Raw genomic sequence first — 22,707 nt, 5'->3', positions numbered from 1 at the left:
GCAGTGCGGGCAGCAGTATGTGGACGGGCATTGCCGTGTAACAACACAACACCTTTCGACAGCAGTCTTCGGCGTTTGCTTCGAATTGCAGGCTTCAGCTTGGCAGTAAGCATCTCACTGTAACGCGCACTGTTTATTGTCGTGCACCTTTCCTCATAATGTTCCAGTACTAAGCCTTGTGAGTCCCAAAAAACCGTAAGCATCAGTTTACACTTGTACAGCTTGTTATCAAATCCATTCTGAGATACCGTCCTAAAATTATTTTTTACTTTGTAGTGCGTTTAATTTAAGAGTAATAATTAAAAAACTTATTTTTTATTTATTTATGTGAGGCACCTGAATGTACCGATCACTAACGCAGAATACCGATTCGTCAGAATCAATTTAACTCTAGAAATTAATTTTCGATATATCAATTTTCATCTTTCAAAAAGAAATATTTTTACACCAGAGGTAATCAATTTTGGACACCTAATAATCCCATTCCGAGACGTCCGGAGGGTTTAGCTGCGGAGACGTGCTGTAGGCACGCCCTGCAGCTAGTTCAAAATGAACTGATATAATGTAATAAAGTACATTTATCTTGAATACTTTTTAATTTAATTTAATTTAATTTTATGCTTAATTTAATTTTTAAATTTTATAATATTAAAAATAAAAATATTTTTAAATATTTTTAATATTTAATATTAATTATTAATATTAATAATTAAAAAAAGAAGATAATTTATAATTTGTTAACCCATTGACAAAACCGCAGTCGTCTGGCATGGTCGGCAAACTGGAGATGTTGAAATTTCTGCACATGATAAGGATGCAGTCCGTGAGCATGCAATTTCTACCATGCTGTAGTTTGTGGAATGTTGAATCGTCTAGAAATTCCTGGAGTGCTTGTTGTAGAACTAAGCTATACCACCTTTGTCTTTCTTTTTCCTGTTTATCCTCCGGGAAATACCGTTCAGGTATTACTTCAGAGGATGAATGAGGATGATATGTATGAGTGTAGTCTTGTACAGTCCCAGTTCGACCAGTCCTGAGATGTATGGTTAATTGAAACCTAACCATCAAAGAACACCGGTATCTAGTATTCAAATCCGTATAAAAATAACTGACTTTACTAGTACTTGAACGCTGGAATTCTTGACATTCAAATCAGTTGATCTAGGAAGACACGTTCATCACTAGACCAACCCGGTGGGTTTAAGCTATACGACCTGAAAAATGTTTTCTTTTTCATCACCATGTACCGGATGACGATCAGATAAAACATAGGCGCTGGCAAGTTTACCATTCTCACGAATATTATTAAAAATTCTATAAACTTGTTTACGGTTTGGAAATAAAACTGTTAATTAGATGATTATAATTAGTTAAAAATTAGTAGATAATTACTTAGTTAATTAGTTGAACAAATACACCTGTCAATTAGTTATTATTTTTCGGATAAGAATAATAATAATAAAATATTAAAATTAAAATATTTTAATAAATTCTAATTGTAATAATTTATGTAACATGTTTCACAAGGAAAGTGAAACGTGAATTTATAGTACAACAAGTTTTTTTCTAGTATTTTTTACGATTATACATTTGTAAATCATTTGATGTACACAAGATTTAAAATTGATTTTCTTTAATATATAAAAATGTTTTATTCAGAATTTTTGCTAGGAAAGTTTTATAATACAACCATTCCCGGTAGTGAACAGAGATGTCATTTATAGGGTTGAGTATTACCTGCATTTGATTCGACAGTGTTCTGATAAAAACAATATACTTGGCTCAGTAAAACAGGAAATCACTTCCCCTCTGACTTTTCCTTGTAAGCTTTTTACTTGTTGTTTTTAGAAATAGTATATCCCATTTTTAAAGAACTTGTATTTCATGTCACCTTATCTGCATCTACAATTACTTAATAATCAGATCCCTGTTTTCTCCCTTTCGTATTATATCTGTATATGAAATGTATGCCAGGTCTTTTTTTAGTCGGGTTTCTAACGTTAATTTGAGGGTTAGCAAAAATAATCATGGAAAAAATTTATGTTAAATACTTGAAATATCTCTTTATACGTTATGATATTAAAAAATGCTATTATTTCACCGAAAATATATAATATTACCTCTGTATTTGCGAGATTATTATCGTCCGGTTTACAAATTCATTGTAATTTTCTTGGATATCACACGTTTTGTTAGATTATTCTTTTTTTTTATGAATTACTGATCGTTATCTTATGGATTTATTATTAAAATTTATTGCTTTTCTAGAACAAATTGAATTTCACGACCAATTTTTTTTTTGATGGTATATCATTTACTTCATACCATACCTTTTCCTTTTTTAATAAAACTAGTATAATGACCTTCACGAATCGAAGATCCGTGATGTAATATTGCACTTATTATTTTGTAAGTTTAGCCCTCGAATTTTTTCGTTAAATTCGATTTTACCAATCGAATTTATTTCTGTTTTATTTATTCCTTTTTTAATATAACTAGTATAATCTTTTGTAAAGTAATACTTTTATTTTTTTTTAAAGAAGTGGTGGGAATTAAAAAAATTGTTTCGTCTTCAGTACTTTCATTTACATAACAACAAGCTGTAGGTATATTTTCTTTTAAATTTTATTATTTGAAGTACATTATTAAGTTTTTTTACGCTACCTAGTACTATCAAGTATTGCTATCTAGCGGCGCGATTCGTAAAGTCACCTTTAAAAACAGAAAAAATGACATTTCAGTCCCGCGGTTCATCAAATGGAAAAAAACGTTTCTAACAAAATTCGAGGTATTTTTTGAAAGTATTCTTTTTTAAAAATCTAATTGAATTTAAATATGATGTTTTCATGCTTATTTTCCCCCCATTTTCATTCCAGTTTTAGGTTAGACCATGTTTAGAACTGTAAACATAGTTCGTTGACTTCGCCGTCAGCGGACTCTTATCGGCGAAGTTCTAACGAAATTCGTGATATTGCTGTTTATTTTCATTATTAGGATAGATCAACTAATAATGCCAGGACCGTTCGGAAAGTTATCCGCATGAAAACATAAGATTATTCAGAAATTTCTATTTTATAATTTGTAAACACAGTCATCTTCGCAGTTCGGACATTTAGACCTTTCAACAGCTTTACAAGCCTTCCAGCTTTTATTTCGCCAATATAATCCGACTGATAATTTGAAGTGAATCTTTAGCGAGCCACTTTAAGTTTGAGAAAAATTAATAGCTGGGAGCCAGTCCGGCGAATTTAGAAGTACTTGAAACCGTACACCTACAATCCGAGATGTGTGTGCAGGAGCATTGGTGAAGAAACATTTTCTTTTCAATTTAGGTCGTTCAGTCCGAGTAGCAACCTTTAATCGGTCCAGTAGGACTCTTATTTTTCTTTTTGGCCTCCAAACTACCGGAAGGTATTACTTAAGACGAGGTATAAATGAGGTTGATACGTATGAATGTAAATGATGTGTAGTTTTGTACAGTTTTAGGTTGACCATTCCTGAGATGTGTGGTTAATTGAAAACCAACCCCCAAAGAACATCGGTATCCATGATCTAGTATTCAAATCCGTATAAAAGTAACTGCCTTTACCAGGATTTGAACTTTAGAACTTTCGACTTCGAAATCAGCTAATTTGCGATGACGAGTTTACTAGTAGACCAACCCGGTGGGTTAATCAGTCCAGTAATGAAGTGTAATGGTTCACGGTGGTGGCCCTACGTTTTCCAGGTATTATATGAGCGCTACACAGCAAGAATCCCAAAAACCTTAGCTATGATTTCCTCTGCAAATGGAATCATTTTCGTTTTGTTTCGTACATATTTATCTACTTCCAAGCAGATAAATATGTTTGATCTGTGGCGGGCAACGGCGAATCCGTGTTTCACCTACTGTTATAAAATGTCGAAGAAACTAAGGATAATAGCGTTGAAATAAGGTAAACCCTTGAGAAGGGTTTAAGTCGAATATTCTTTCGGTCGGCTGTTAACAAACATGGCTCCCATCTAGCGGAAAGTTTTTCATAACGGAGAAATCATGTAAATTATAGTGAACACAGTCTATGAAGATGTTTGCGATGTCAGCAAACTCGCATACGTCAGCAACTCGTTTCGATAATCATGAAAACAATTTAGTTTAAAATTTTATTAAAATTAATAAATAACATGATGGCAGATGACAGTCCGATAATAAAATATTAAAGTAATAAAATTTGTTATCTTATTCTTTTTTTAAGGCAAGAACTTAATGTTACCTAACGCTTGTTACCTGTATCACCTTATTTAAAGTTTTTGTTTCTGGACTCTTTTTGTTTTTCTTATTAAAAATAAAGTTTATTTTTATCTCGCACAAAAAATAATCTGAAATAAAAAGAGAGAGATAGTATCACAAGAAATTACTAGAACAGATTGAGGAAGACTTCCATAAAAATAATACAATACTACAAAAACTTTAAACTGAAGAACACTACATTTAATAAATACACTAATGTTAATAAATTCAGAAAGAAATCTGGCACACACTGATAAAGAAAATGCCAACATCATGAGAGAAAGCTTTAGAAAACTTCTGAATTGTGAAGAACCGAAAGACCTCCTGGAAATAAACACAAATACCCAGATTAAAACAGCAATAGAAAACATCCTTCCACCACCATTAGCAGAAGTAAAGATAGCTTTGAAGCAAATGAAAAACAACAAAGCAAGTGGAGAAAATTTCCTGACTGCAGAATTCACTGACTGAACGCGTCAGAAAAACACAGAAATCTCCACAAAGAAATGGTAAAAATATGGCACAAAGAGGAATTTCCGGAAGAATGGAAAACCGCAATAATCCACCATTTACATAAGAAAGGTGATAAAACCAACCCTGACAACTATAAGGGAATTTCCTTACTAGATTGCACTTACATAATTCTATCAAGAATAATAGGACCAAATTCTTGACAGAAATTCTAACAGAATCAAAGACCAACTGGAACAAGAACTAGGGAATTCCAAGGGGGATTTAGACCATGGGGAGGCTGCCCAGAACAAATTCTAAATTTAAAATTAATTATAGGGCATCACAAACTAAGGAATAAATAACTGGTAGTGACTTATTGATTTCAAGAAAGCATATGATTATGTACATCGAGAATTCCTGCTAAAAATCCTGAGAAATTTAGGGCTTCACCCAAAACTAGTCAAAATCATCGGACTAACACTAACGGATACCAAATCCAAGGTTGAATTCAGGGGAGAAATATCTGATCCATTCGACATCAAAACAGGACTGAGACAAGGAGATGGACTATCACCGCTTTTATTCAACTGTACCCTTGAATTTATAATACGGGATTGGAAAAAATTAAATAAAGTTAACGTTAAAATAGGAAAAGATATCTCAGTAAATTGCCTAGGTTTTGCGGACGATTTAGCCCTACTAGCCCAAAATATAGAAGAGGCCAGATACCAACTGTCAACACTGGAAGAGATTGCAGGAAAAATTGGTCTAAAAATTTCATACGAAAAAACCAAAATTACCACTATGCGTAAGCAAAGTAAAAATAAACAATAATGACATAGAACTAGAAGAAAACTTTAAATATTTGGGGGAAAACATCACATACAACCTCCAAGTAATTCGAAACTGAAATGGAAGAATAAATAAACTCATCAAAGCCACAATAAAAACACAAAACATCTATAACAAAAAATGCATGTCCATAAACACAAAAATAAGACATTATAACTCAGTTATCCGACCAGAAATTGGACTGTACCAGACAAGGTTTACCGACAAACTGGAAAAGATTGAAAGACAGATTTTACGACGATGCATCGGGAAAAAAGTTAAAAAAGACGGGATTTGGAGAATTATTCCAAACGAATAGATTTACAAAACGATCATCCCGATAACTAATAAATTTAGAAAGAAGAGAATTTCCTTTCTACATATTTTCAAAATGGAAGAGACCAGACTTATCAGACGGATAATCGAACTTTTCTGGAACAAGCAGACCGAACTGGTTATACGAAGTACAGAAAGACATGGAGGAATTAGACATAACCCGTGAAAACCTAAAAACGAAAACCGGAAACTATGAGAAATTAAAAAATAAAGAAACAAGATTCCTATCAAAACCCATGAAAACAATAAGCCGGGTGTACTCTGAACAAGAAAGGGCAAGAAGGTCTGAAACCCTTAGGAAATTACTGGCAAAAAAGAAAAGCTGAAAAACAGCAAATCAGCAAGAAAAGAAAGAACTTGCCAAAAAAAAAAAAAATGAACTAAAGTGATCCATTATGGTCTTAAAAAAAGTTAAAGTTAATAAGTTGAAAATTTATATTTTTTTATCTTCTATTTTGGTGTGACAGTGATAAATAATCATAATTAAGCGTAACCTATATTACGACTTATTATTATTGTAATATATCATAAAGGCGATATAATAATTGTTATACATTTTTCCTGCTTCATTTTTGAAACATAAAAAAATACACCGTAAAATATTTTCTTCCTGCTCTTCTAATATTGTCACTAAATTATAGAACTTTTTTAATATAAAACAAATATGAAATCATCGAGAAATAATTGGAGAAAAACAATTTGTTTATATACTTTTCACAATTCGTTTTATATACTTAATAACACAAACCATGTAATGAAAAATTCGTCAAATTTTCTCAAATATGTTGATTGGAAATTCAAATACACTTGCCGGCCATTTTTTTGCAAAAATATGTATTCCGAATTCGAGCTAAATTTGACCGTAAATACAAGTTTTTGAAATATCACGACCCCAGCGGAACCAAATAGTTCTAATTGTATAATAAAAAGTTTACCAATTTATATCTGTTTATTTATTCCTTTTTTAATAAAACTAGTATAATCTCTTGTAAACTAATACTTTTTTTTTTTTAATGAAGTGATGGGACCTAAAAAAATTGTTTCATCTTAAGTACTTTCATTTACATAAGAGTATTTACCATTAAAACAAGCTGTAGTATATTTTCTTTAAAATTATATTATTTCAAGTATACATTATCAAGTTTTTGTACGCTATCTAGTACTGCTATTTAGCGGACCGATTCGTAAACTGGTAGGAGAAAAAAATGAGGGTTAGAAGAACAAAAATTTCACATTTTCAAATTAAAAAACGTAAAATTACGAAGATTAACATATATTTATCGAAAAAAAAAACATGTTTTCATTAAGAACATATATTTCTGCGATGTTATGTAGCTTTACTTCATCAAAACTGTTATTTTTTTATATTTTAAACAATTATAAAAATTTTGAACTGTTGATTTGCGAGTTGGTCAGAGTAAATATGTCTTCGGTGTTTCCGTCGTCGGACTAACTTGCGCCAGCGTCATTCTACCGAATGATTTGATTTGCGTGGTTCCTTGTGTTATTGTAGAATCTATATTTAGATATTTTCGTAAATAATAAGAATTTATATATTATATACAGTTAGATAAAAATATTTTTATATAAATATGATATTTATTAAAACTCATGAATATAGTTTGCCTGTCTGGCACTATATTTAATTTATTGTTTTTATTATTATTTCTAAGTCATACAAAAATACAAGGTATTTTAATAAAAAAAATTGTATATAAGTAATACTCTGAATAAAAACCTATTGTATATCATATAGATAAATAAACCATCTGTACACTACGTCAATTTATATAGTGTGGAAGTTATATTATTATATGGTAGATACATCAGCGCAGAGAGTTGTTTGCTATATCATATATATATATATATATATATATATATATATATATATATATATATATAGGAAAACCACAGTATTCCATACCAACATCCAAATAACGACAGTGACAGTATAAGGTAGATCCTAGAAATTGCGTTCCAGAATGGTGACGTACTTTAGTTTACCACAAAATTCTGATATAGAGTAGATACATTTTCTTACAGCCAATCAAAGTAAAAACAAACAACCTGATTTTCTTTTATATTTTATCATACGAGTACAATAAACCCGTAAACTTCAAACTTAATATCAAATATACTTTATTAAAAAATTTAATAAGGAAAATCTTTATTGCCTTTTTATTCAGGCGAAAATTTATAAATTAAAAAAAAAATTGAGGGTGATATCATAACTGTTGGAAAAATAAAGTTTACATTTATATACTTATACATATGCATATTTAAAAAATAAAAAGTAGAATATTCTTAAAAAAAAAAAAATTTAATTTAAAAAGAGAGAAAATTCAGGCATTATTATGGATATTTTTTGCTAATACAAAAATTAATTTTGGTTAATTGTAACCTTTTTTTTTTTTTGTGATTATAGCAATAGAAATGAAAGAATGTTTATGATGAGGAGAAATGCTTTGACGCAAGGAGAAATTCCCCCCCTCACTCAATCATCATCATTCACTAAAGGCTACGCCTTCTCGATTTAACTACCTCGCTCTCATCTCCGCTTCTCTTTTCAAGTCATTATATGAACCAAGCACCATCTCTTCTTTAACATTATTGATGATGGTTGCTCTGGTCTACCTCTAGGTTTTTAACTAAAACCTTGCCTTCAAATATATTCGTCAAGAACTGGTCATGTGGTATTACATGTCCTAACCCACCGGGTTGATCTAGTGGTTAACGCGTCTTCCCAAATCAGCTGATTTGGAAGTCGAGAGTTACAGCGTTCAAGTCCTAGTAAAGCCAGTTATTTTTACACGGATTTGAATACTAGATCGTGGATACCGGTGTTCCTTTGGTGGTTGGGTTTTTCAATTAACCACACATCTCATGAATGGTCGAACTGAGAATGTACAAGACTACACTTCATTTACACTCATACATATCCTCTGAAGAATTATCTAAACGGTAGTTACCGGAGGCTAAACAGGGTAAAGAAAGGTATTACATGTCCTATCAATTTCGCTCTTCTTCTTCGTATAACAATTAACAAGGACTTCCTCTCACTCACTTCTGCTAACATTTGATCATTTCTTTTCCTATCTTGTTCTTATTATTCTCCTCCAAATCCACATTTCCATTGCTTCCAGTCTTCTTCTTTCTGCTTTCCCAAGCGTCCATGTTTCACACCCATAATTTAGAACAGTCCAATACATAAGTTTTAGCCAACTATTTCCTTATTTGCATACTCATCTGATTAACAATCAGTATATTCTTTTTATCCTGGAAAGCTCGTTTTCCCAGCGCTATTCTTCATTTAATTCTGTGGCACATTTATTATCGCTAGTGACGGTGCTTCTCTACAACAGTACCAATTTAATATCGACCTTTGTACCTTCCTACAATCATAATCTTTGTCTTCTCATTAATTTTCAGTTTAAGTTTTGTTAGTACTTTAGGTAATGTTTCTAACATAATCTTCATTCCTCTTGTTGATTCCGCCAGCAAACACATCATCTGCAAAGCGGATACAATGTATGGATTTTTCCCTCAGACTGTTACGTTTTTATACCGGGTCCTATTTTATCCTATTTCCCAGCTCAAATTACATAAGAAACTACCAACGTTATTTTTTAATTTGAGTGCCAAAAATTATAGAGTACTTCATTTTATTAGAAGAGCTGAAATCAGGGCGAAATCTTTCGCTAGCCGTAACTTGAAAACAAAATATTTCCAGACCTATGTTAATATGATCTTTTTTCATTATTTTCACCAGTAGAACATGTGAAAATTTCTCCATTTCTTCGTGGGGCACCTGTATATACAGATATTAACGAGGATAGGTTAGGATGATTAGAGATGGAAAGTGGGAAATCTTTTACATTACTTTCACTGATTTTTCTAAGATAGTAGAGTTTTCCTAACGTTTTATACAAGTACATTTAGGGTTATTTTCCATTAATACACTATATTGTGAAAGTTACAGATGATTCAAGAAATTAATACAAGTTGGTCATTAATGTATTCCAATTTAAAATATTTTTGTATAATATAATCTAAACTGAAAAAAAAAATTATACAAAGTATTAAAAATTAGTTAACGTTAAAATTAAAATTTCAGCAAAATTGAATGAAATAATTTTGACCTAGGTTTTTAATGATGTCATATTAAAATAAATACAATTCGGATTTTTTTCATTAAAAAAGTTTTGTAAGAAAAGACTACGCAATAATTAATTTATATTTATCTCAAATTCATAATACGATGGATTTATATCTGACATAAATGAGAGTGTAAAAAGAGTTTTTTTATGAGAGTAATGATGTTAATAATATAGTTAATATATTTTATATAACGTAGTTATACGTTAATAGTATATTCCGAGCAGTGAAGACAATGGGAAACCATTTCATTCCTCATTTCTTGCAGAAAAATATGTTTCTATTATATGATGTTAATACTGTTTTGATGTATTTTTTCCGCGATTCCCTTGATAATTTCAAGTGTTAGAACAGTCCCTTTTTTATTTATGGAATAGCAAACCTATAATTGCTGACGTGATTGTGTATTATATAATTTTGTTGCAATTTAGATAAAAGTATTTTATTTTTGAGCACGGTTGTGTACCACCTTCAGGTCTCTTATACCAGGTTACGTAGAATAGTATCAATAAAAATTAATGTCATTAAAAGAAAAAAATTTCTGAGATGTAAATTTGAAGGAAATTTTTAAAAGTGGAAAAAAGTGGGAAATTTAAAAGTGCAGTTTTTTGTGATTTCTATCGGATTTACAAAAATAAAATAGTTATGGAGATTAAGAAATGGTTCATTAGGTGTCATCACACTTAATTTATTGTATAAGTAGAACAATATGGTTCTGCGATTCATAAGACTAATATTTTAAGACATTTAAATCAAGCTGATTTTTAAATTTCACATTAAACTTTTTTCTTTAGTTAAACGGACAAAAATCATAATCCAACTATCATAGTAAATAATAATTTAAATTACTTAGTTATTTTTCAGTTTTGTTAAAAAGTTGTTAAAAACTTTTCTCTTTTGATAAACTTTTCAACTTTATTATAAAGTGAATAATAGTCAAAATAAGAATTTCGGTTCTGTCATAATAAATTCTACAATGAACCGACATTTCGCTGTTAAGTTTAAGGCAAGAAGAGTAGAACAACGTTTATAACATGTTAACATAAATTTAGAAAGCGATTAAAATGTAAAACGAGAAAAAAACTGGTGTAAATTGATAAAGAATATATTAATAATGTGCGGTATTGTTACGTTAGGTACCACCATCTACTCCACTGGGTTGGTCTAGTGGTGAATGCGTCTTTGCAAATCAGATGATTTCGAAGTTGAGAGTTCCAAGTTCAAATCCTAGTAAGGGCAGTTACTTTTATACGGTTTTGAATACTAGATCGTGGATACCGGTGTCCTTTGGTGGTTGGGTTTCAATTAATCACACATCTCACAAATGGTCGACCTTAGACTGTACAAGAACTACACTCATACATATTGTCCTCATTCATCCTCTGAAGTAATACCTGAAGGTGATTCCCGGAGGCTAAACAGGAAAAAAGGAACCACCGTCTTACTTTAATAAAAATATTAAATAAAAAAGTAAATTATTTATTTTTATTTTTACATACCGTGATCGCTATTGTGACGGCAAAAGCAAATGAAAATACAATAGAAAATTGGTTTGTACTACTTCCACTTGGAAATGCAACTGTTGAACCGCATCCTAAACCGACGAATATAGCAGTACCAATTATTTCAGCAACCACGACTTTTGTTATCCCCCATGCTTTTTCTTTGGTAAAGTGTAGAAATTCATCTCCTTTAAGAGCAGTTATGTATTCTGGAAAAAATAAAAAACAAGAGATTAAAAATAAAAAAAACCGACTGCCTAAAAAAAACATTGCTAACAAACATTGTTCTTTAATGTAGGATAATTAAAGAGCGTGCGGGTGACATTTTATATATAGATAGCTCACTCCTCGTAACGTAAGGATTCCAACGCGGGGTCATACATCAAAATCGGTTCAGCCGTTTATCTGCTACATTGGAACAAAGATACATACATCCTAAATACATTACACTCCTTTTTGGGCAAAAAATATTTCAAGAACACATAGTTTTATTAATGTCATTAACATAAATGAAAATATACAGATCACATTATTAAATGAAAATCGGAAAATTAGTTGCGAAGATATAACATTTCCGAATAGCCATGATCTGTTAGATGGAGAGTGTGTCTCACGCATGCAAAAGTTAGCCTTCAACTAACGAAAAAATACCCCGTTTAAATTTAGCAAATCGGACGATTGTTCGCAGAAATATTACAAGAGAACCCCCATTGCACCTCCCAAAACAGCGCTCCCGGGGCACCCCGTTTGTTATCAGTTGATGGAGGGTGATATTACAATAACTGGAATAGTTTAGGAAAGGGGTTGAAACTGTTCTCCTCCAACATCAGTACAACATTGCACACGTTTCAATTTATCAAACACTTTAACCGGCTGATTTAGTGGATTGTCTCGTACGTACGCCGTTATTGCGGTTTTTAGTCCGTCAATCGTGCACGGTCTGTTGGGATAAACTGCTTGTTTTGCTGCCCCCCCCCCCACACAATGAAAGTAATCTGGGGGAGTCGGATGGGGCGATCTTGCAGGCTACAAACCCCTTGAAATGATTCGTTCATCAAAGTCCTTTTCGTAAAAAAAGTCATTGACCTGTTAGCTGTGGGCGCTATGGTGCCATTTTATTGAAACCAACTGCGATTGATTTCCAGTTCTATTAATTGATTAATGAAGATTGTTAAAACAGGACCAATAGCGATTACTATTAACTGTATTTTCAAAAAGAGATTGGATCCACAATGCGCGTTTTACTCGCACCGACCCAGACTCGAATTTTCACTTCGTGTAAAGCATTGGTCGTGTAATTAATGGAAGGGTTACTTGTCGACCATAAACGTGTATTTTACGAATTAATATATTCTCTCAGATTAAGCCACGCTTCATCTCTTACAAAAAAACGTAATGTCTAGCATGTATACGGAATTTTGGTCGATAAAACGTTTAAACCATTAAAAATAATTTAGTCTTTTGGCATGTTCTGTAGGTTTCAGTTCTTCAACACACGTTACTGTGTAAGAGAAAAGATTCAGTTTTTCCTTACAGCATTATGTGCGGTAGCAAGTTTTGCTCTTATAACGAACCATCAGTGCAACCAACCTAATGACGAAAGAACAAATGCACCAAATAATTCTAAAGCATACTGCACAAGCGGCCAGAGCCGCATTTTCGGACCGTTATGAGTTCCTAGATGCGGTTGCTTTGTTCAATCGGCATCCGCAGTTTGCTTAAGGGAAAGACTCTTATCGCAATGCCGTGGAAAGCAAACTCTGAGTATGGTTGACCACCAGCCAGTTATTATGGTTCCAAGCGCTATAAAATGGTGGACAGGTACTTGCTGGCAATTAGCGACCTAGCGTGGCAGCGAATTGCTGCCTAGACGAAATAAATTTTATTATGGATGTCATAAATATTTTTAGTAGTTGACGGAGTGCCCCTACCCATTTTAGCAAATATATGACAAGTGAGCGGTTGGGACTCGTAAGCCAATCGTGTATGGCACCACGCTTAGTCCGCTTATGTTGTTAGGTAAGCTCTAGGAGCTATGTTAGGATACTGGTCGCTAAACTGTTCAAGGCTCAGTTGTCGTTTGTGGCACAGACATTCATTCGGTCTTATGTTTTAGGGCGACTGAATGGGGTGGTGGCGGGAAAAATGGCAAACCTATAATCACAGCGACTTTCCTAACGCTCTGTAGTATAGCTATTGTAAAAAATCAAAAACATCACATGAAAGAAAATATGAATGAAATGATTAGCTGTTGCCTTTTTCACTAGATCAAATGTAAATCATCATGGTAATTCTACAAATATGAACATTTAGTAAGTGACTTTAGTCACTTTGCCACAGGGATGGCTGTTTAGTGTACTATTCTGTGTGTATTATTCTTGAAAAATCAATTTTTGTCCCTTACATTTCAGTCTCTTTTCAATTTATACAACCGTAAGGCAGCCTGGATAGATAAAGAAAACGTATTATTTAGTCTGCTGTTATTTATTTCCACTAGTGTGTTAAATCAGTGTACACAATGTGCAGTTTCGTAACAAAAAAAGGGTGTACATTAATTTACTCTTTACAAATTATTCCCACATTCTCTTGTAGCTTTGTTACCTATAAATAACATGAGGTAAAAGATGTCAATAAATTGCTTTTTCGGGTAATTGTAATCTTTTTTATTCAGTAGTATATTTAGTCTAATGAAGAAAAGTACAGAAACCATTTCCTCATTTTTATTACTTTTCCTGGCATTTAATACTTACAATTTTCATGTTTGCAATTATTTTACATCGGACATTTTTCGATTATTGCGTGATTATAGGACCTAAAGAACAGCATTATTCATTAAATATTTTTATACATGCTATAAATTTATTAAGCGAATAAATTTTATAGTTTATTGCTTTCTTACTTATTTTATAGAAACAATAGGAAATTCCATTAAGGGATAAATTATGAATCACCCCGTTCTTAGTTGTCATTTTTTTGAAATATTTATGTAATGTTGGAAGATGGGTGCAAGAGGAAAGAAACCTAAATACGAATTAGTTATAATGTATTTATTCACATATTTAAATTTATTACTGATAAAACTTTGGGTGACTTAAAATTATCTTTAGAATTATATTCAGAATCAATAAATTAATTATTTTGTTGAATCTTAAATAAATAAATCGAACCAAATGAATGAAATAAAATATTTATGCAGGAATTACTTTATATTGGGTTACGTGCTGCTCATATTTAACAACTGTTTTTAAACATGACGGACTTTATTATGTCCAAGTGAATCACCGATTGAGCAATTGTGTGAAGATCTCTGAAATAAGGTGAAATAAAATCTATCATCACTGAACAGTTTAGTACATTCTGGAATATTACTTCTGCAAATTCAAGAAGTACTGTATTTCTCTCGAAATAGCCTATTCGAAGAGCTTATAAAAAATGTATTGGCAGCCGATAGTTTTTTTTTTTTTTTTTTTTTTTTTTTTGCTTGTGGGCGAAAAACGCTTGGGCGTTATCATCGCCCGGTAGTTATTGTTAAAAGGGTAATATAATTCCAAAATAATAAGCTATACAAGGTGTAAACAATATATTAATCGTATAATAAAAATTTACTAAAACAAGCGAAGAAGGCAAAATAAAACCCAAAACTAATATCACAAAGTTGATAAAATATTAAAGATAAAATAATAGAATAAAGAAAGTATAAAAACTTAACCTAACTCTGATGGGTTGTGCAAAAATCCCACCCCGGATAGTAAAATTAAACACATAGAACTAAAAAAATCAAGCAGCCGATAGTAAATGTGTGGCTGTTTGAATCACATCAAAGTGACCTCACTGCTGTTATATTTCAAGTAAATAAATGGAAAAGTAGTGTTAAATAACTGTCGATTTGTATTATTAAATAAATATTAGTTAGTAGAACGAATGGAGTACCAGTGAATATTTATCAACGATTTATACGTATCACAGCTATACGTATAACGCGAACTGTCTGTTGAAATACTTAAGTTTGCATTATCTTTAAATACACATTGTATATTTGTCTGGCTAATTTAAGATGAATGAGAATGTTGTCAATGGTGATTGAAGATTCGCTAAGCGCTTGCCAAATTATTATGTAATTAATTGTGCATAAAACTATTACGGTGTATTCGCTAGCACATGGCTGTCAATAAATGGTTCAAGCGTATATACTAGGCAAAATCTTTAACCTCCGAATTACTTTTAAAATAAAATATCTGATCAGCCTCCTTTAAAATGTAAGCCAATGAAACTTCCTCTCTCCTTCTTTTTCTCTCTTTCTGTTTAGCCTCCGGAACCACCGTAAGGTATTACTTCAGAGGATGATATGTATGAATGTAAATGAAGTGTAGTCTTGTACAATCTCAGGTCGACCGTTCCTGAGATGAGTAGTTAATTGAAATCCAACTAACAAAGAACACCGGCATCCACGATCCAGTGTTCAAATCCGTATAAAAGTAACTGACTTTACTAGAATTTGAACCTTAGAACTCTTGACTTCGAAATCAGCTGATGACGAGTTTAACCAGTAGACCAATCCGGTGGGTTAAATGAAACGTCCTGTTTTGTTTCAAAGAAACAACACCGTAAGTGCTTAACCAGTTAAGAGCGTTGTATATTGATTGTTAAAGCGGACCAAAAATATTTAATAATTTACCGCCTTAGTTTAATATCTTCGTCTGGTTTAAACTATTCTAAATATTTGTGTTCGGTGGTTCATATAAATAAATAAAAGTCGTGACTTCGTTTGTAATATAAATTGTTGTTATTGTAATCTTGAACTTGTAAATTATATATTTAACATTATTATATTAATTAGTTGTACATTTATATCAAACACAAGTTGAGTCTCTTGATGATGGAAATAGACTGCATTATTCTAGTGCGGGGCCAGCTTTTTTAGCGTGGATGGAGCCTAGTGAGCTGCCAGGAGCTGTATGAGCCGTACGGAGCCGAGTGTAACTGTCCTTTAAATAAAAGTTCCTCGGTTAATAAGATAACAAAAAACTGCGTATAACAAGTGCGTCTTAAACAAGTCTTTCAAAAAAGTCATTAGAATTAATTAAGTAAAAATAGAATGTTTCCAATTCATGGGAGTTATAAAAATAAATTTATTTTATGTAGATATATGAATTATAATTAATGAGTGAAATACGGATATTAAAATACTGGATAATGAAATTTAACATTAGAGATATTCCCATTTTTTTTCGGAGGAGGGGAAACATTTTATAGACACCTTGCGGTCTCATACCCTATAGTAGATTGGGACTCTCCCTTGCGGGCCTATCCAATAAAATCCCTTCTCCTCTATCACATGAGATGCCAGGCCCATCTTTTACGTTCAGCATCCCAGATGTTTTCAGCATCACAGCATCCCAGATGTCTTGTCTCCATCTGCGCCTCCGTGCCCCACGTCACTAACTTCTTAGGATTCTGTATTTTTTAAAATTTTATTTATTGTTTTAACTTCGATCTCTTGGGGCCGGGAAATATCCCAAGGGAGACTGAGAGATAGTTATTTACCACCCCTGAACATCTTTCGCCAACTTGGTGCGAAAGATCTTTACCAAATGCTTCATCGGTATTGAAGCATTGTCCCGATGATGTTCTCTGGGGTAAACACGCTGAATTCTACCCTTCATGCTTCCCTATGCTGCAAGAACCGATCGCGTCGTGCAATGATAATTAAATTTTAACCCGGATATTTCTATTTTTGCGTAGTGCTGGGTTAATACAAAAAAATTTAATACTGTTGCGTATATTTTTTAATGCTGGAAGAGTTTTTAATAAGTTTTTTTTATATTTAATTTTTTTTGTTCTGTGTTTTTGATTATTTATCCGATTAAAGAGCCTATCACTCCCTATCGGAATTTGTTAAATTTTATGTAGTTACTTTTTTTATGTTTTAAAAACTGTCTGTGATATTAGTTGTAAGATTTTAGTAATGTTAGTTTTAAGTTTTATTTCACCGTTTTAATTTTTATTTTTAACGTAGTTTTAATTATATAATTTATGTTAGTTTTAAGTTTTATTTAATTTTGTTATTTTAGTTTTTAACCTAGTTTTTAATTTTATGTTAGATCCTTTATGGTTTTTAGTTTTTTTTTTAGTCTTTTTGTTATCCGAGAATGGGCCCTTTACACCCATTTCGGACTTTGTAAAATTCTGTTTATTCTTAGTTTTATTTTAGTTTTTACCTGTGATATTAGTTGTAAGTTTTATTCATCTTTAAGATTAGTTTTAAATCTTTTAATTTTTTATATAAAAAAAGATTCCGGGCGATGATAATGCGCAAGCGTTTTTCGCCCTCAAAAAAAAAAAAAAAGGAACCGATCGCACCACAAACACCGTGTGTTCCGCGATGTATTCCTCTACGCAGTAATCGCAATCCGCGGAAGGTCTCGGCGTCGGTGCGCACAAGTATGACTTGAAACATCCTTGATCGGTAAGTAACTGGGTCAACTCGTACCATAATTCCCCGTGTTTTTGGTACAGCTATCTCTGGAGTTCCGGGAGTCTAAGTCCATCTATCTTATTTTTTTTTCTCGTTTAGCCTCCGGGAATCACCGTCAGGTATTACTTCAGAGGATGAGTGAGGATGATATGTATGTATAAGTGAAGTGTAGTCTTGTACAGTCTCAGTTCGACCGTTCCTGAGATGTGTGGTTAATTGAATCTCAACCACCAAAGAACACCGGTATCCAAGATCTAGTATTCAAATCCGTATAAAAGTAACTGCTTTTATTAAATCCATCTACCTGCTTTTTGTCGTCATTTGCCTCTGATCCCGATCAGAGGTATATTCTGGTGATTAATTTGCTATTATACAAACGTGTTTCTGAAATTTACGTACAGTTAAAAATTCTTACGTTTTTATTTGGTTTCTGAGGACTTTATTCATAATACACAACATCTGCTAAGAATAAAATTCTTTGCACGTTTTGTTTAAAACGTGGGTGTTTATTACCCATTTAACAAAGATATTTTACGCCACATATGAAATAGTGTGTTTTTCTACCCCAATCTTTTGTCTTTTACCCTAGATCTCTCGGAAAACTACAGTTCTAGGACTTACTGAGATGAGGATGATATGCATGACATGTAAATTAGAGGTAGTCATTTACTGATTCAGGCCGACCGTTCTTGAGATGAGTGGTTAATTGAACCCCAACCACCAATGTACACCGGTATCCACTGACTACTATTCAAATTAGTTTAATTAGTTAAAATGTATTAATCTATTTTTAGAAAATTAAATTCTATAAAACTGAAACAACTTTGTACTGATTGAATAAAGATAAAATGGAAGTCTCAATAGAAATACTGATTTTGTAATTGTCATTGTATCTAATATGAAAGAAAAACACGGCTGAGCTGTTTTAAAACAAATTGACAAAAAAAAGTATTTTTCATAAAAAAAATACAATTACATTCGCTAGGTTTATATTATCAATAATATAAACTGCGCAGAATGTTATTCAGACGTGAGGTAATACTATTTTTTATCCTTTATACGTTTAAAAATCTGTGTGAATGAATGTGACAGTCATATTTTTAATTAATTTTTTTTTTTCATTTAACAGTTGAGTATCAATTAGTCAAAGGATTATTTTTATTTTTGTAATAGGCCTACGTTGAACAAAAGCATTGCGTATTCAATTAATCACTGTAGTATTACAGGATGAAAGTCCTTGAAGGAGGGTTTTAAAACAATGAATGACCCTCGTGTGTACGAACAATAGTTTTACAAAAGGTAAGGAAGAGAATTTTAGGACTTTAGTCTGAATTACGTACTTTCCTTTGTAACCGTTATATAATACCTTGCGTTTCACTAACAAATATTAAAGAGTATGTATTCTGATATGTATAACTAAGTAATTTAAATTCAACACCGTATATTTACATTAACATTGTTTAATAAAGCTATTGATTTATACCCTCTTTTATAATGTTAATTAGTATATTTTACAACCATAAGTGTAACGTGAACCTTATTATCGAAGTTGGGAAACTGAACTGGAGAAAATGTAGAGTGATTCACGAAGAATGTAAAAAATTTTCAGGAGATGTTCTATTGGTGAAAATAAACAAGAAAGTTCATATAAACATAAGTTCGGAAACGCTTCGTTTGCGACTGTTGGCTGGTGAAAGATTTCGCCCTGATTTCTGTGCTGGCGGTAAAATTAAGCCAGACTGCATGCAATTCAAGGGACGCAAATTAAGTAGGTAACTTTAGTGGTTTTATATTAAATCTAACCTGAAAATTTGTAATAAATAGATCCCAGGACCGTATTTTTAGTATTTTTCTAGAAATCTCGGGTAAAAGACAAAAAATTGAGGTTTAAAAACTCAATATTCTTTGTTATTGTTAAATAACTTTATTAAATTAGCAATAAACATATGAAAGTATTAAACGAAACTCTTAGAGAATTTGATTCTGAGTAAAGTGGTACGAATAAAGTTCACAGAAATTAAATACATGCGTAAAATGTTTTCTCTACGTTGTTAACATTATCCAGAATCCATTGATTAAAATTTAAACGTACAGAAAGATCTCTAGGAAGTAGATTTTTTGTACTTTTTCTTTTTCTGTAAAAAAGAAAAAGAAATGGAGTTAATCTTTTCGAAGAATTCGCATTCCTTAATTTGTGTTAAAGCAGTGCAGGATGCTAGTTATTTTTTTATCTAAATTTCACCAGTTAAGGTTTATACCAATTATTCTTTATAAAAAAAAGAAAAGTTATGATACATTAATTTTTAATTATTTTGTATTATTATTATTAGTATTATACCTTCTTCGTCCGGGTCATATTTTGTCCTTAATAAAAAGGAAATACGTCTTCGTAAAAATAAAAGAACTAAAGACCACAGTAACTTTTATATATAAACTAGACTACAGTAACTTTTTTTAAAATTTTACTATTGTTATTTAAAATGTATACTTCGATGACCGCAGATCTGGGGGTGGGATCGCCCCCACTTTGTATAATGTCCGTAATTCTGTGGTCTAGTCTATTTCAATTTCAGTTAACTACGGTAGGGGTCAGAAAGTTTAAATGCTTTGTCGTTAACAGTGAAAATAATTTCTGTTTTATTATAGAAACGGTTTATTTCTACTTTTTTTTTGTGTAAACGTTTTTCTAGAAGTTTAAAAAAAATTACTTAACGTTAATTTTCTGCCAATTGAAAGGTGTCTTTTTTTGTAAGAGTTGATTTAAATTATTTTTTATTATGATGTAAATTCTAAAAAAATAAACATTCAATTAATATTTGTAGATATGAATGCGTTAAACCCAACACTGATTTGAATACTAAATCGTGGATACCGGTGTTCTTTGGTGGTTGGGCTTCAATTAACCACACATCTCAGGAATGGTCGAACTGAGACTGTACAAGACTAATTTCATTTACAATCATACATATCATCCTCATTCATCCTCTGAAGTAATAATACCTGAACCGTAATTCCCGGAGGCTAAACAGGAAAAAGAAAGATATGAATGCATGATTCTCGGTAAATCTGATAGTATTTCCGTGTCAAGTACAATGTAATCCAGTATCATGTATCATTACAAGTATATTTACTTGTACGATAAGTAAATTGTTAAGTATTTTCTCCAAAAATTTATTTTTCTATTTAAAAACTAAAAGATCTATAATAATAATAATAATTATTTTTTAGATGACTTCCACATCTTCCCTCATAGCCACCCTAACCTCCATGAAGAGCTATCTATCCTAAACAGAGAAGTGGCATTGACTATTCTAGATGTGAAAATATGTAGATGTGGATTATTCTAGGTTTTTATTATTTTGGTCCGCTTTTTTTGTTTTTATTTTAAATTTATGTTAATTAAGTTGGAATTTGAGTAACGAACTGTAAAATATTCACCTACTAATAAGGGACATAAAAAAAATTTGCACATCTATATATTTGCTCATTACATTGTTAGGAAGATTGTGGTTAGCAAATATTTACTTTTTAAACAAAATTAAAACTGTTATTTACTTACTTATAAGTACTTAGTGTAATTTATAATATAAATTAATACGCACAAATATTATTATTATTATTTATGCGTAGAATAAACAAAATAACTGAAATTTTAAAATTAAATCCCGTATGAGTAAAAATTAGTGTAACATACGAGTAGATTGTATATTTTTTAGTGGTTGCATTATTAATTACATTATTTTATACCTGCGTTTGTTTATTTTGAAAAGTAGGGTCGGTCTTTTTCTATCAAGATTCTTTTATCTTCTTTTTAAAAATTAAATAATATTTTTTAAAGAAATATCTCTTTTGATATTTATGATGAAAAAATACTATTTTTGTGTATTGTTATTATATAAAATTATTTCGTAATAAGATTAATGTAATTTTTCGCCGATTCGGCAAAAAACATAATTCCATCGACTTGTCTTAACTTTTAGTATTATTTTTAAGGCGTAGAGATCATTTCATGTACTTCTTTATTGCTAAAAATTTCAAAAATGCAATAAAGAAAAATTATTTTCATTCAAATATAAATACAGATGTACTGATAATTACGACGGTTATTTTTTCAAGGTCCGATCGGTAACGAAATTAAAACCACACTGAAAATAAAACATTTTTTATTTGTAACAAGTACCTACATAGTTACGCTATTTCTCTACACAGTCGCCACTCCGATTTAGACATTTGTCGTAGCGTGGTACCAAATTTCTAATACCCTCGTCATAGGACGGAGCCGTCTGTGTTTTCGGCCATGTTTCTGCAGCTCGATGTCTGTGCCAAAATGTTGTCCTCCTAGCCAGAATTTTATGTGATCGAAGAGGTGAAAACGGATGGAGCCAAGTCCGGGCTGTATGGTGGGTGATCACATGATACGCTGGCTACGAGGACAACATTGCCATCGCAACTCAGGTTTAGGAAACTATTGCTTGTTATCACGACTTCACCGAACACGCCCACGCAGAACTACTCACTCTCTCCGCTGGTTCCCGACAGTATTTATATCCTGTGGCCTGTAGAACCAGTACCCGTTTCATCCCTTAACTCTTGAAGCGCAATACTTTTCATAGTTCACCCCCTGACGTTTTCCCGTAAATTCAGATTCCGGTCCGGTAACTCTTCTGGTCGAACAACAGTTGCCATTG

The 22,707-nt window shown here is 31.8% G+C and overlaps 1 protein-coding gene and 1 long non-coding RNA gene across 5 annotated transcripts in view; one reads left to right on the top strand and one right to left on the bottom strand.

Annotated features, from left to right (window-relative positions):
- The window catches only part of LOC142330240 (uncharacterized), a 473,304-nt gene that overhangs the window by 39,385 nt on the left and 411,212 nt on the right, over positions 1–22,707 (top strand). The window lies entirely within an intron of this gene.
- LOC142330239 (aquaporin AQPAe.a-like) overlaps positions 1–22,707 on the bottom strand; it is a 133,191-nt gene that overhangs the window by 43,592 nt on the left and 66,892 nt on the right. For all 4 annotated transcript variants that reach the window (XM_075375401.1, XM_075375398.1, XM_075375400.1 and 1 more), the window contains exon 2: positions 11,542–11,753. In XM_075375401.1, the coding sequence (XP_075231516.1) occupies positions 11,542–11,753 (212 nt within the window). The remainder of the gene's footprint in view (positions 1–11,541; positions 11,754–22,707) is intronic.

This window comes from Lycorma delicatula, chromosome 9, assembly GCF_047948215.1.
Source record: "Lycorma delicatula isolate Av1 chromosome 9, ASM4794821v1, whole genome shotgun sequence".
Taxonomy (NCBI): Eukaryota; Metazoa; Arthropoda; class Insecta; order Hemiptera; family Fulgoridae; genus Lycorma; species Lycorma delicatula.
Note: the sequence above shows the minus strand (reverse complement) of the source record. Positions and strands in the feature narration are given on the sequence as shown.